The sequence below is a fragment of the Coloeus monedula genome, assembly GCF_965178545.1.
Source record: "Coloeus monedula genome assembly, chromosome: Z".
Taxonomy (NCBI): Eukaryota; Metazoa; Chordata; class Aves; order Passeriformes; family Corvidae; genus Coloeus; species Coloeus monedula.
The window spans coordinates 40,760,128-40,774,550 of NC_138822.1; the positions used below are offsets into that span (position 1 = coordinate 40,760,128).

The 14,423-nt window shown below is 43.1% G+C and overlaps 2 protein-coding genes across 2 annotated transcripts in view; one reads left to right on the forward strand and one right to left on the reverse strand.

The window, feature by feature from the left end:
• The window catches only part of LOC309585140 (ADAMTS-like protein 1), a gene marked incomplete at both ends in the record, with an annotated part of 88,293 nt that extends 86,381 nt beyond the window's left edge, over positions 1-1,912 (forward strand). The window contains one exon of the mRNA XM_082301671.1: positions 1,862-1,912. Coding sequence (XP_082157797.1) covers positions 1,862-1,912 — 51 coding nt within the window. The remainder of the gene's footprint in view (positions 1-1,861) is intronic.
• Positions 1,913-2,120: 208 nt separating this feature from the next.
• The window catches only part of SAXO1 (stabilizer of axonemal microtubules 1), a gene marked incomplete at both ends in the record, with an annotated part of 29,436 nt that continues 17,133 nt past the window's right edge, over positions 2,121-14,423 (reverse strand). Inside the window, 11 exon segments of the mRNA XM_082301672.1 lie at positions 2,121-2,183; positions 2,185-2,237; positions 2,240-2,385; positions 2,387-2,433; positions 2,439-2,604; positions 2,606-2,877; positions 2,881-3,020; positions 7,311-7,453; positions 7,880-8,002; positions 10,838-11,026; positions 11,419-11,495. Coding sequence (XP_082157798.1) covers positions 2,121-2,183; positions 2,185-2,237; positions 2,240-2,385; positions 2,387-2,433; positions 2,439-2,604; positions 2,606-2,877; positions 2,881-3,020; positions 7,311-7,453; positions 7,880-8,002; positions 10,838-11,026; positions 11,419-11,495 — 1,419 coding nt within the window.

Genomic DNA, 14,423 nt, shown 5'->3' on the forward strand with positions numbered 1-14,423 from the left:
CAGACAGCATTAATGTTATTACCAAAAAGAGGGACAATGGGAAAACATGCAGCTGTAGGAGGAGAAAATGTCAAACTACAGCAGCCCAAGCTTTCATCAGCCTTAATTACTGTGGAACCACAGCTTCAGTCACAAAAGGGAACTCACTTTGGTGCTATCATATATTGGTTTTAATAAGTTTTTAACACACAGAGACAGAAAAGAAAAAAAAACAAGCCCGTGTCTCATGCTCTGAGAGTGTTGGATTTAAACCAGTCATGTCTGCTTGATGCTGGTGTGAGCGGGTCCACTGCATAGAAAATCAAGATTCCTGTTGGCAATGTTCAAAACCCAGCAATTACTAGTGCTAACTGGCATATTACATTGCTATTGAGCTTGATAAGACTAACTTCTACCCAGCAAAACAGATCCACACAAACCTGTGATAAAGATAAATTTACACACTAGACTTTCCTTGCTCTACATTCCCTGCCAGTCTCATATCAAAGAGTTGAAGGAACACTCTTTTTTTAAGCATAAGAGAGCTCTTATGCATAAAAGAACAATCTTTTCTGCAGTCACAAGCCTCAGCTGTTTTTTTCAAATAAATTCTATTTCAGAATTAGCAGAATTACAGGTTGATAAATAAAACCAGGAAAACAACTGGATAAAAAGAGATGGGGAAGAAAAAGTATTTTCCTGTAGAAATTCAATATTTAAGAAATGAAGATTCAAGAAGGCTGGCTGATAAAATAGGAGGAGACGTAAACAAAATTCTAAATATACTCTAGGTCAATACCTCACCACAGGTGAGGGAATATTTTACAGACTGTTGAATTTCTGAAGTCTGTGTGAAGTCATCAATGACTGCACAATTTGGCCTTTTTGTACACTGGGATCTGTAGAGATTTGCCTAGTTGTTCCCTCTGCAAGGAACATAATTTTTCATTGAACTAGGACAATGTGTTTAGAAAAGGCCTCTAGGACAGATTCAAGGACTTCAACTGAAGCAGAACCACTGTGCCCCTAGGGTATTGTTCCAGTGGCTTCCCACCCTCAGGGTTAAGCATTCATGTTTTCAGATGGAATGTGTTTGGCTTTAACTTGTAAGCACTTAGGAAAAATTTCTATCCCAACAGGTTTCAAAGCTTTTCGGAAGTTTTAAGATACATTTATACAAAAAATTGTCTTCCTCTTTAAATGCTGCTTTGATGGTCAGACACAAGCCTTTCACAGAATAATAGAATTAAATATAAATACAATACCCTGAGTTGGAAGGGACGCGCAAGAATCATCAAGCCTGCAACATCTTTAGCTAGCACTTGAGCTAAATACTCAGGAAACAGCCAGACCTGCCAGCAGTAATGGAGAGGAGGATTTAGGAAAGTAGAATGGGCTTAAGAAGTCAGAAGGGTTCATAGTGCTGACAGAACGCTCACAAGCCTACAGAAAGCACTTCGGACAAAGAAATGAACAGTTCTGGTCAAGCTTAACGCTGGCCTTATTCAAAAGATGATACAACTCTAGCTGCTGGCTGAACTGTAGCAACATGTGACAATTTCAACTCTTTGATGTTGCTGATACCTATCCAGAACCCTGAAGTGAAGACCATTTACTGAAAAACTTCTCTTGCAAGGTGTCAGCCTAGGGTGGTACCTTTGGCACAAAAACCTCCCATCTGATAGCCTAGTTCTGGGCAGCACAGTGACACAATTTACAAAGGTGAAATATTCAATAATATTTATCCAGTAATTGTAGGTTTTGTATGTGTCTTTGATAGGAATACTGGAAAAGGCTGGATCTCAGACTTTGTTATCCAGCAATGACTTTTAAACATGACTTCACATCATGTAATTCACCTGTTCTACCTCTGTTTTTACAGGCATGGACACGGCTGAACCCCCTTTACACCAATAACAACATTTATTACTAAGAGATCTCTCTATTACTGTCTCAGGAGAAGGAAACTCTCAATTAGTAAGCAAGAGTTAGGTGGGAAAAACTAAAAAAATACAGAGAAACAAAGATCAGTATGTCTTTCCCCTGGATTTTATGTTTTTCATTTGTTCAAATTAACCAGAAAAAGTCAGTGCCAGGGAATTTATTTTAAGAGTTCTCCAAATATGAAACCAGCAACTGGTTTAAAAGAAGGGTACAAACAAAATCAAGCTGTCAGCATCAGTTTTCTCGAAGGTGTAACCGGGGTGGGTCTTTGTAAGGGGCCTGGCATCTAAAAATGCCCTTTGGTGTGTAGCTGCAGTGTAGGTTGTTTTAGCATCCAGGAGAGTGTGATGCTTTGGGCCTGACCAGACAGGTTTATATGTTTTCATAACTGTGAGTGAATGAGGCACATAATGGGCTGGAAACATAGTCAAGAAATCTATTGGTTTTGCTGGGAAAGTCTGCAGCATGAGTGATAGGTTTTAGTCTATTGCATAGCCAAGGCTTATAGTCTTATAGCTATTAAATGGCTCAGTGATTTTATTAAGAGGGGCCAAAGATTGAGACATCTTGGCTGGCTTGCCATTTGGGTGCTTCCAATGTGTCCAGGTAGTGGTTTGAAGGTCCATTTTCTCCAGAGGAGGAAGATATATATCAGGTTTTCTGGTGAATACAGGAGGCTGCTTTGTATTTTTCCTGAAATTCAGTTGTAGTAGAGAAAAGGAAGACAGGGACCAGCTTTGTCTGGTATGGTGTTGCCAGCTTGGTTGGCTGACCAGCCCACCCCTGGTAAGAAAATTTGTGTGTAGTGAGGCCATCAAATGAGACATCATTGACCTGGTATTTCTGAATTTTATGGACATAATGTTCCGCCAGAGGAGGTGGCACGTAATTCACTTTGTAATTGCTTATGTTCTCAAAGGGAGCCTTGCTTTTCTGGACCAGATTCAGAGGTTTTCAGCTTTGAGTGGCAACCAGTCCCCTGTAGAAAGAGTCATTCTGGACAAAGGTTCTGTGGTAAAATTTTTCTTTTGATGGGTGAAACCTAATGTTTGGTCTGATCTGCTCTGTCTTTGGTTCATTCTGTAACACACAGTCATCTGAAATGAAAGAGGAATCATACTGAAATTCTCAACTGAAATTCTTTGATGAGTTTAGCCATATATCATACTATTACATTTTCTACTTTGAAAAATAGTTGTTTATGATGTAATGTTTGACAAATCTTATTCGAAGAACAGCTGTAGAATATATTATAGACTAGTGTGTTAAGCCCTGGAAATGCCCTGCATCTACACAGAAAATTGAATCAAACAGGCCTGTACCCACTCATACCTACAGAGATGGTGAAACACCATGAGGAAAGATTAAATAATATTCTCAGTCTTGCAGAGACATTTTCTGCAGGTAACTGAGCGGGTGCTCAGTCAGCTAGGAATCATGGAAGTGTAGCATCAAGGCAGTGACTTTGACCTACTTCAAACACTTTCCTGCTGCTGGGCTGTGGCTGGCTCCAAGCACAGAGTGTGCCTATGTGTGCAGAAGGCTGTTCAGGTGTCTTACACAGCATCTCTAGGACAAGGAGAACCAGACGTCCACTATTCCACTCTAAAGGCTAAGCTGCAGTGCTGCCCTTCCTCTTTCTACCTTCTCACTTGGCCTGGTGACTGACCTGATTCCTCAGCCGCATAGCTGTGATGCTGCCTAGGGTTTGCCACTTTCAGAGGCTTGCAGCTCATCTTGATGTTAGCAAGTTGTGCTGTGTGGCATCTCCTTGGCCCTTGGCTTTGCTCTCCATGGTACTCCTGCTGTCAGAACAAGCAAAAACTGAGACAGAACTTGCAACTCTATCCCAATTCTTCCTTACTAGAAAAATTGTGCTGGGATTTGCAGAACAAGTCTGCACTAATGTGAAGCATTGAATTATATTGCAGAAATGGTTGGTATTCCAGAAATCTTGCTACCCAAATCTATGACTAAGAAAACATTTTAGATGGTATTTTAGGAACATTCATATGTTCCTTTCTTGACAGGATATCAGGGAAATAAATGAGGCCCTGTAATCTGAAGATTTGTGCTGTCATACTAGGAATTCACTGCAAATCTGCCTAACCCTCTGACCAGTGCTGCAGCCAGAAGACCACAGTTTTTTTCCCCTTACTAGTAATTTTGAGCAACTTTCCCTAGACACCATTATGGTTACTGGTAGGAAGTTGAAATGAAACCGTCTTGGAGCTAATCCAAGGGGTGTTTTTTGTTTTCTTTTTTTAATTTACCCTCCTTTCAAACCACACTAAGAGTCATGAGGCAAATCAGCTTCCAGCTGACTCTGTCAAAGTACTATAGAGTAAATGATGCAATTAGGATATTTGTATTAGGATATTTGAACTCTTCAATTCAATCAGAGTTTGGCACTTCTCTTTCCCTTGGCAAGCAGGAGATGTCCAGGCACCACTGCACTGGTGAGATGCTGACCTTGTGCCCATGCCTAGGGTACATCATTCTCCTTGAAAAACAGTACAAGAGGGTGAACCATGAACATATACAGATGTGTTTTTACAGGAAATGCATTAATAAAGTGTTCAAAAGTGAGAAGCTAATGAGATTCAGACCACCTCTAAGAAAAGGTTTGTTCAGAGATATCACATTTCAGCCACCAACCAAAAGTTACCAAAAAACTTTTCAGGTTCTCCCATCATCTTTGCTGGAGAACAGTCTATGCATTTTGGATGTAACCATAGCTCTTGTAAAATATTCAAAATATGATAAGCAAGTCCATCTGTCTTCAATTTTTAAAATTTATAAGCTGTACACGTTTGGAGACCTCATAGGCATTATGAATTTATTTTACTTAGTGTAAGCCAGCAGTGCTACTATTCCTTCAAAATATGTTACAGTTTTATTGTAACTCTAATTCTTAACCATAGATATTAATAGTTTCCCATGTAGCACAATCTTGAAAACATTAGGAGGGAATGCAGGATATGAACCATATGTTGTTGGAGGGTTAGGCACATCTCCCTATAACCAAGCAAAACTGAATTGAAATTAGGTCACGTGTCTGGAGATAGACAGAAACAACTACATGTGTAGCCTGGAGGAGATGAGAATTTTGAAACTTTAAGTTGCAAAGTCATCTGACATGAACTGTGACAAGCAGTAGCATCAATTTAACCCTACAGTGTCATTTGGGATATGGTGTGTTCAGTGGGAAAGAATACAACAATACAGTAGGAAAGGTAACTTAATACCAATGCAGCACTATTTTATATGCTGTTCCAGTATTCCAGTTATGATAATTAATTCAATACAATGTTCCAAAATTTCACACTTGAGTAGGTGTGCTGGTTTTGGTTGAGGTGGAGTTAACCTTCTTCACAGTGGCTGGTGTAGGGCTGTGTATTGGATTTTTCCTGAGCACAGAGCTGATAATACAGATATATTTTTGTTATTGCTGGAAGGGCTTACACAGAGCCAAGGCCTTTTCTGCTCTTTGTGCTCCAGTCTGGTGAGGAAGCTGGGGGTGCTTGGCAGGCTGGGGGGTGATGCAGCCAGGACAGGTGACCCAAACTCATCAAAGGAGCATTCCAGACCACATGGCATCATGATCAGTACATAAAGTGAGGGGGAAGGAGGATGTGGACAGGCATTTGGAGTGAGAGTGTTTGTCTTCCCAAGTCACCCTTTCCTGTGATGGGACCCTGCTGTCCTGGAGATGGCTGAACACCTGCCTGCCCATGAGAAGCAGTGAATTAATTCCTTATTTTGCCTAGCTTGTGCGCACGGCTTTTGCTTTCCCTGTTAAACTGTCTTTATCTCAACCCATGGATTTTCCAGCTTTTACCCTTCTGATTCTCTCCCTGATCCTGCTGGTGGGGGAGTGAGCAAGCGGCTGCGTGAGGCTTGGCTGCTGGCTGGGGTGAAACCACGACAGTAGGGATCAGTGAAAGTAGCAATGCTTAGAGAATAGCGCAATTAAAAGTTGTAATTTTTGTTGAACCTGGGCCTTTAAGAAAATTCATTCGGTATTCATTCAGCAACTCGATCTTTGAGGTGGCTTGGACAATGATTTCCATTTGCAGTGTTTGGAAAAATACTGTAAATTATAAACAAATGTGGCTGTGACACCTTTTATTAGAGTTCTGGAGTTAATACACATATGTTCCAGATACAGAGAAGTTAAGGATATCTACACACAGAAGGACAGATCCTCCACTTCCACATAGCAGCCTTTTTTTATTGGTGTTACTGAAGTTATGCCAATGAATGCCATCTGGTGACATTTCCTATGCAAAAAAAGTGTTCAAAATTGTGTAGATATGGACATTTTGCACCTCTGGCTCATAGTCTTCACAACTCAAGTCATTCTAAATGGACAGAATTTCCTATGTGTTTGATGTTAAAACTGCAGTTTATGCTGTTGCAAACATGCAGCTGCAAACATGCAGCAGTTAGAATAAAGTATAACTTTCAGTCATTTCGGCCAGGTAATTTTAATGATGCATTCACATGCCTTTTATTTCCCAACTTCTTTTATCATTTTGACTTCCAAGAAAAAAATTGTCTGTGTACATTGGGACAAATCTGTAATAATAAGCAGCAGTCATAAACTGTTACGTTTGCCCAGCATAATGAAATAAAATACAGAAATACACAAAAACTATCTGCCTATCCACGTTAGCTAGCTGAAAGGTGAGCAAAGGGGAGGTAAAATCCTCTGACTTTCTACTTATGACTTACTACCAAAACTGACAGGATTGTCTTAACCGTGCAAGGGAAAGTTTCCTCCCGGTGCTCATAGAAGAGAATTTTTGCTGCTGACAAAGAACAAAGCTCCCACAAAGACAAGCCACCAAGTTACTGCAGCTGAGGGACAAGGACACAGATGCACAGTTCACCTGTTTCACCAGCAGGAGAACTGGAGTGCATTGTGTGTCCGTATTTCCTGTACACATCTCTTGTATATTCACGAAATAACTCTGCAGCAAACAGAGAAAGAATCTCTGTTGTGGTGGCTAAGTCCACTTTACACCCCCCAAGTTGCCCTAAAAGTGGTCTCTCCTTACAACACTGTGCTAGAAAGTTCTCCCTTTGTCTAGATTCTGCTGGTCACTGGCCCTCTCTCCCCTCCCATCCCTTTTCACACTGTTATGCCATTCAACCTTGCCTCTGCCCCTTAGCTCTCAGACCATTGGTTTTGGATGCTCTGCCTGCCCTTGGGGGAGTTTTTGGGACAAAACGGGCATGGGCTTTCAGTTTGGTGTTCTTGCCTGTGTTCCCTTGGGGGTGTTGCCATTGAACACCTCAGAACTGCAGGCAGAGAGCCCCTCTCGCCTCTTTGTCTCCGGTTCGTGCACAGCCTGTGTGTGTGAGCGGCTGTTCACAAGCACCTGCGAAGGTGAGATCGGGGGCACGCGTGGGTGCTGGCAGAGCCGCCTGAGCGGTGCACGAGGGACCCACTAGGGACAAACGCAGCATCGATCCACCGAAGCCCTCACTTCTTTGAGTCTCATCGTTCATGAACAGCTCAGACCTAGCAAATTCTATTTTAGATGTGTCTCATCCACTGCAGCTATGCAGTATACTAGGAATATGTTCAGTACATCTGCTGTTGGATCAACATACAGGAATTCCCATGGCCCTGCTTCTACCTAGGATTCCTGTTAGATAGGGAAAGGAAGTGAATTCAGGGAAATCCCAATGCTACCATTAATGCAGGGCTGTATTACCAACTACCTATTTCTGTCTGTATGGTTCCTGCACAGTTTGTTAGCATACATATACAGAAGGAATAGAAAATGCACACTGTTTTGATCTGTTTTCTTAAAAAATGAAGTTACCTGTGAAGTCCTGAACAAAGCTGCAAGGGCAGTCTACCTTTGTAAGTGGTTTTTATATCCATCTTGGTGCTGGGAATATGTCTCTTCATCCTTCAGGAGAGGCATGGGATAATTGAGACATAGTGTAGGAGTTATGATCATGTCTGCAAGTGGAGGTCAAATCCATATTCTCACATTTCTTTATATGCTTTTCAGATGGTTTAGGTTTCTGTGGCAACACTTCATGAGCTACATAATCTCTCCTGTGAAGAATAATTTTATTACTTTTTTCTTCCAGAAAAAAATATGTTCCTTTTTCTGGACACACAAAGAAATTATACTTCCCCTTATCTCCACAAGCTAAGAAAGTTGGGATATGATATGAGCAGTTAGTGAAACACACAAACGTTTTGCATTTGAAAACATGGGCTCTGCAAAAGGGACAGAGGCAGCTCTTGATAACCCCAGTCAGGCCAGATTTCCCCATCTTTCCACCCAGCAAGGGTAATGGCTTTACATAAAGCTATCTCTGTCCTACAGTGGAGTTACACCAGAAGGCATAACTCCTTTTAAAGGGCAATAATTACAGCATTGTGGGACACATATGAGAGAGGCAACAACAGCCTTCCCAGACAACACGCTGGACACCAGCTCAGCCCAGGCTGGGGAGATAACATTAGAACAGTTTTACAGCAAAGCGCCTGTTGGCCAAAGAAACATCAGCATGGTCAGACAGACAGCTTTTTCTCAGCTACTGCTTTAAAAGAGCTACCTAAGATACTGGGGTAGTATTACTTAACTCTAGGACAACATTGCAGAGCCACAAGAAGATGGAGAAGAAAACAACTTTACTATCCAACATTCAACAGCCTGAACCTATTTCACTGCCCAGATGCTTTGGTATGGGGCAGAGAGTTTGCTGCCTGGCACAAGCAAATTCAGTCTCTTACATCAGAAGTACTTCTCCACTGGTGTGCAGATCTGTTTGGGCCATTGGCAGCCAGCCAGGAGAAACAGACACTGCAGGAGTAATTCTAGTATTAATATTGCTCTTTGCTTCTGGAGTGATGCTGAGTGGGCAAGAGCCTGAGCCTCTGAATACACTGTATTAGCTACATATTTTAGCAAAATATACAAGGTTCTCAAAAGTCTGTGTAGAGCAGAAGAAAAGAGAATTCGCATTGCAAAGTATTAGGTATAGTGCTAGAAACAGAAGTGCAGAAGTAAAAAAAAAAAGCAAGAACATCAAGCGGTGCTTATGTAGATGTCACACGTGTTCCACCTCCTTAGCATACTTTTCTCAGCAACTCAAAACCAATGTATTTTTTAAGAGGCATCAAGAAAAGTTGAGCTGGAACACAACAGACACTCAGCATCCTAGCAGCAGGGAGAAGCCAGTAACAGAGAGGGTGTTTTCCAAGCCAGTCACTGCACAGTCCCGTGTTTGAAACAGTCAATACATGCCAGAACCAAGTAACAGATCACAGGTAGGCAATACTTTATGAGCATGATAAAGTGTTTTCTGGCAGTGGGAGAACATTTACTGTTCTGACAATTGCAATATGACAGAACGTGCAGCAGAGATTACAGAAGAGAGATTGATCTGCTGATAAATCAGTGGGAACCTGTATCTAGGACATCATTAAAAATGGTGCAACCTGCCTGCAAACTCCCAGATTTTATCCAGGGGTCTTGAAGTCACAATATTCAGCAAAATGTTACTTAGCAAAATGTTACTAGAGAAGGTTGGTGACAAATCAGTGTTTGCCAGTCTCACAGTCCCTGCATTTATTCTCATAGAATCCATCAATTAATTCTCTCTGTGTTTAGCCACACAGATCCAGAGTTTTTAGCAGCCCTCTGACAGGTTGGGGGCATTTTTTTCGTTAGGCCTTGGTACTTAACATGCTGGGTGTGTTTTCTTACCAGTGCTGCCCAGAGGACAGCAAGACTTTCAATCCTTTCAGTGGCTAAGAGTTCCTGCTCTGTGTTTTTGATTCTTACAATGGTAGGCAAGGTTTATGTATTTCGCAGTGTTCAAACTCTGAAGAAACAAATATAAGTATTTTCTGTGCTTTCTTACTAGTCTGGGGTTTTTTCAGAAGTTGTACAAAATCCAGGGTTAAGAGTTACTGCGGAAATCACTAGCCTTGTCTGAGCAAGAATAGTTTTGTTGTTTGAATTGGAAATTCCTAAGGATTCCTTGACAGACCCTGCATGACAACTGCCCCTCCTTGCCTGCCTTAAGAAGACACCAGTGAGTCCACAATTTAGTTCTAGGCAGACACAAAGATGTCTGGCTGCTTTGGCTCGTGCTGGAAATGGAAGGCGTATGTAGAACTGCAGGCTGATTTTTGATATGCTCAGATCCTTTCGTTTCGTTCTGAAAAACTTTCCTGTAAACAGAGACATCCAAAATGTGAGTAGGTTGAGCATTTCAGACTTAATCAGCCACATTTGTTATTTAAATCAACAATAAAAAGGTATAAGTAGAGGAAAGAGTTGATAGAGTTCCATGTCAGGATGGGTACTGCAAGAGCTGGAAGAAGTCCTCACTGAGCCACTCTCCATCATTTACCAGCCATCTTGCTAACCAAGGAGATCCCAAAAGACTGGAGGTCAGCAAATATGACCCCCATCTACAAGACAGGCTAGAAGGAGGATCCAGGGAACTATGGGCCTGCTAGCCTGACTTCGGTGTCAGGGGAGGTCATGAAGCAGATCATCTGGAGTGTCGTGATAAGGCAAGTGGGAGACAACCAGGAGATAAAGCCCAGTCAGCATGGCTTTGTGAAAGGCAGGTCCCAGGTCCTTGACCAACCTGATTGTTTTCTAGGACAAGGTGACCTGGTTCGTGGTTGAAGGAAAGGCTGTGGATGTGTCTACCTGGACTTTAGTAAAGCCTTTGATGCCATCTCCCAAAGCCTTCTCCTGGAGAAACTGGATGCTCCTCACTTGGACAGGTGCACTCTCTCCTGGGTAAAGAACTGCTTGGATGGCTGGGTCCCAAGAGTGTTGGTGACTGGAGTTAGATCCATCTGGGGGCCAGTCACCACGGCTCAGTATTGGGGTCAGCCCGTTTAGTATCTTTATCAGACCTGAACGTGGGGATTGAGTGCAGTTTGCAGATGACACCAAGTGGGGCAGGAGTGTTGATCTGCCAGAGGGTCAGAAGGCTCTGCAGAGGGGTCTGGACAGGCTGGATCAATGGGCTGAGGCTGATGAGAAGAGGTTCAACAAGGCCAAGTGCCAGGTTCTGTCCTTCAATCATATGAGAGACTGAAAACCTGAAAGAGTTAATGTAAACCTGAAACAGCTAATGTCTCAAACATTTCACAGAAGGGAAAAGGAATGTTGCCATGCCAATTAGATAAGATGTGGTTAGAAAAGAGGGTCTTGCAGAGGCAGCATAATGCTTCTCTGGGATAAGCTTCCTTATCTTGGGTAACTTTAGTTTTAAAAACAAGTTTGAATCAATGAGACCCTCCGACACCCTTCTGAAAAGTTCTAGAATAACAAAACACACACGCAAGGACTAGTCTATAAATAGCTCAACAGAGAGGGGGCGAGGGTATGCACCCATGATCCGTGCACCTGCCATCCAAGAAAACAGAGGCACTACTGGAGCCATGGGTGGTGACACAGATCTGTTTTCTCTACTTGTATTTTCCTATCTTACCTTCCTCCTTCCTTCCTCTGCTTTAAAGTTTGAATCACTGCTGCTACAGGCTGTTCAAAGATCACTATTGTCATGTGCTGTCCAGAAAAGTTTAAATCATTGCCACCACAGACCTTTCAACCTATCATAAGATTTAAATCGTTCCTACTATAAATAAAGCTTCTTAATTAATCATTTGGCGTTGTTTTGCCGTAATTCAGCCCACGAGTGTCCCGAACAGTGGCTGCCTCGGCACAGGCGGTGCATGACTGCCCTCTAGGGACCCGACATGTCCCAACAACCCCAGGCAGTGCTGCAGGCTGGGGGCGGAGTGACTGCGCTCGATGCAATGAACCTGAGGATGCTGGCTGACACTAGCTGAACATCAGCCAGCGTGTGCCCAGGTGGACAAGAAGGCCGGTGGCATCCTAGCTTATACCAGCAATAGTGTGGCCAGCAGGACCAGGGCGGGGATCATCCCCCTGTACTCATTACTTGTGAGGCCACACTGTATTGTTTTGGGGTCCTCACTCACTGCAGGAAACACACTGAGGTGCAGGAGCATGTCCAGAGGAGGATAACTGAGCTGGTGAAAGGTCTGCAGCATGAGTGCTATGAGGAGTGGCTGAGGGAGGTGGGGTTGTTTAGCCCAGAGAAAAGCAGGCTCAGGGGTTACCCTATCACTCTCTACCTGAAGGGAGGCTGTAGCCAGTGGGGTTCAGTCTTTTCTCCTTGATAAGATGACAAGAAATGTCTTCAAATTGCACCAGTGGAGGTTTAGAATGGATATTAAGAAAAAGCTCTTTGTGGAAAGGGTTGTCAAAGATTGCAACATGCTGCCCAGGGACATGGCTGAATCCACACTCCTGGAGGTGTATTTAAAAGCCATGTAGATATGGCACTTAGGAACACAGTTGGCTGGTAGATTAGCTAAGTTAATGGCTGGACTTAATGATCCTAGGTTTTTTCCAACCTAAACAATTCTCTGAGGACAAATGGGTGGTGTTAGCTGGTAAGACTTCAATAGCCACTGTCACTTCTTAGGTCTCTTCTAGGATTTAGCAAAGGCAAGAGTTTAAGATAATATCTTATCAAGATTGTGCCTATGATGACAAAGGACTTAAACATCAAGACCATGCAACAGCCACCTTTTGAGGAAAGGGGAGCTCTCAGATCCATTTTAAAGGATCAGATTCCTACTCTTCATGAGCTCCTTCTGTGGACAAGTAGTTGGAACATCAATATCCCAGGAGCAGGGAAATGCCTCAGAAATAAATTCCATCAGGGAAATGGGCCCAGTGAAAGTATGAGGACTCCTTCTAAATATCAAGACTAAGGAATAACATAGCTGAGAGAAATAAACAGCCCAGCAATCCACAGTGACTGCCTTGAGGAAAACAGCCACACCTCCTTTCCGGCCATCAAGATCTACAACACCCAGACTTTCCTGGAAACCAGGCACTAATGTTACAGTATACAAAGTACCATACAAAACACAGAACAAAAGGAAAATATTCCTCCAATATCCTCAATACTTCCCCAGACAACATTCCTTCTGGTTTACCAGAAACCTTCCCAAAAAAGCCAGGACTTTGACTGTGCTTCTATGGCTCCTTTTTCTCTGATTAGATGACATCTCAACCTTCAGGAAGTGCCCCACCCAATAAACAACTCTAGTAAACTGGTAATAATAGATGAAAGAAGAATAGAAGAAAGCTGAGACCTCTTTTTTGCCTCATTCTTCAATGGCAACCTCTTTTCCCACACCTCTCAAGTGGATGGACAGGTGGATGGAGACGGGGGAAGCAAAGTGCTTCCCGTTGTAAGCAAAGATAGGGTTCATAACCATCATGAAGGTACATAAGTAATTGATTGGATGGTGACATCCAGAGGGTAGTGGTCAACAGTGACAGGTAGTGTTCCTCAGGGCCCTGTACTGGGAATGGTGTTATTTAATACCATCACTGATGACGTAGTCAAAGGGATCAAGTTCACTCTCAGCAAATTTGCAAGTGATACCGATCTGAGTGATGTGGCTGACACACCTGAAGGACAGGATGCCATCCAGAGGGACCTGAAGAAGCTCAAGAAGTGGGCAGGTGGGAACCTCATGATTTTTACCAAGAGCAAGTGCAAGGTGCTGCATATGGATCAGGGCAACCCCTGGCATCAACCCAGGCTGGGGGATGAAGAGATCAACAGCAGCCCTGCCCAGAAGGACTTGGGAGTGCTGGTGGATGAGAGGCTGGACCTGAAAGCCAATTATCCTGGGCTGCATCCAAAGCAGGGTGGGCAGCAGGGCCAGGGAGGGGATTCTGCCCCTCTGCTCTGCTCTGGTGAGACCCCACCTGCAGTGCTGCATCCAGCTCTGGGGTCCCAGCACAGGGGGCCATGGACCTGTGGAGAGAGTCCAGAGGAGGGTCAATAAGATGATCAGAGGGATGGAGCAGCTCTCCTGTGAGGAAAGGCTGAGAGAAATGGGATTGTACAGCCTGCAGAAGAGAAGTCTTTGGAGTGACTTTCTTGTGACCTTCCAGTACCTGAAGGGAGCCCGGAAGAAAGATGGAAAGAGACTTTTTACAGGAGTATGTACATTTTTACAGGACATGTAGTAACAGGACATGGGGGAATGGCTTCAAACTGAAAGAGGGTAGATTTAGGTTAGGTATTAGGAAGAAATTCTTCACTGTGAGAGTGTTAAACCATTGGCACAAGTTTCCCAAAGAAGGTGTGGATATCCCATCCACAGGAATGTTCAAGGCCAGGTTGGATGGAGCTCTGAGCAATCTGATCTAGTGAAATGCATCCCTGCCCATGACATTGGAGCTGGAACTAAATGATCCTTAAGTTGCCTTCCAACCCAAGTCATTCTATGATTCTGTGATGTCTCTTTCTGAAAGCAGCTCACTCTGAGTACTACAAGACATCTCAATTATATCTGCAAAAATGAGGACAGTGGGAACAAACTGATTTTTTGAGTAATCTCCATACTAACTGAAACTAAAATGCCACCATGAATTGTCTAT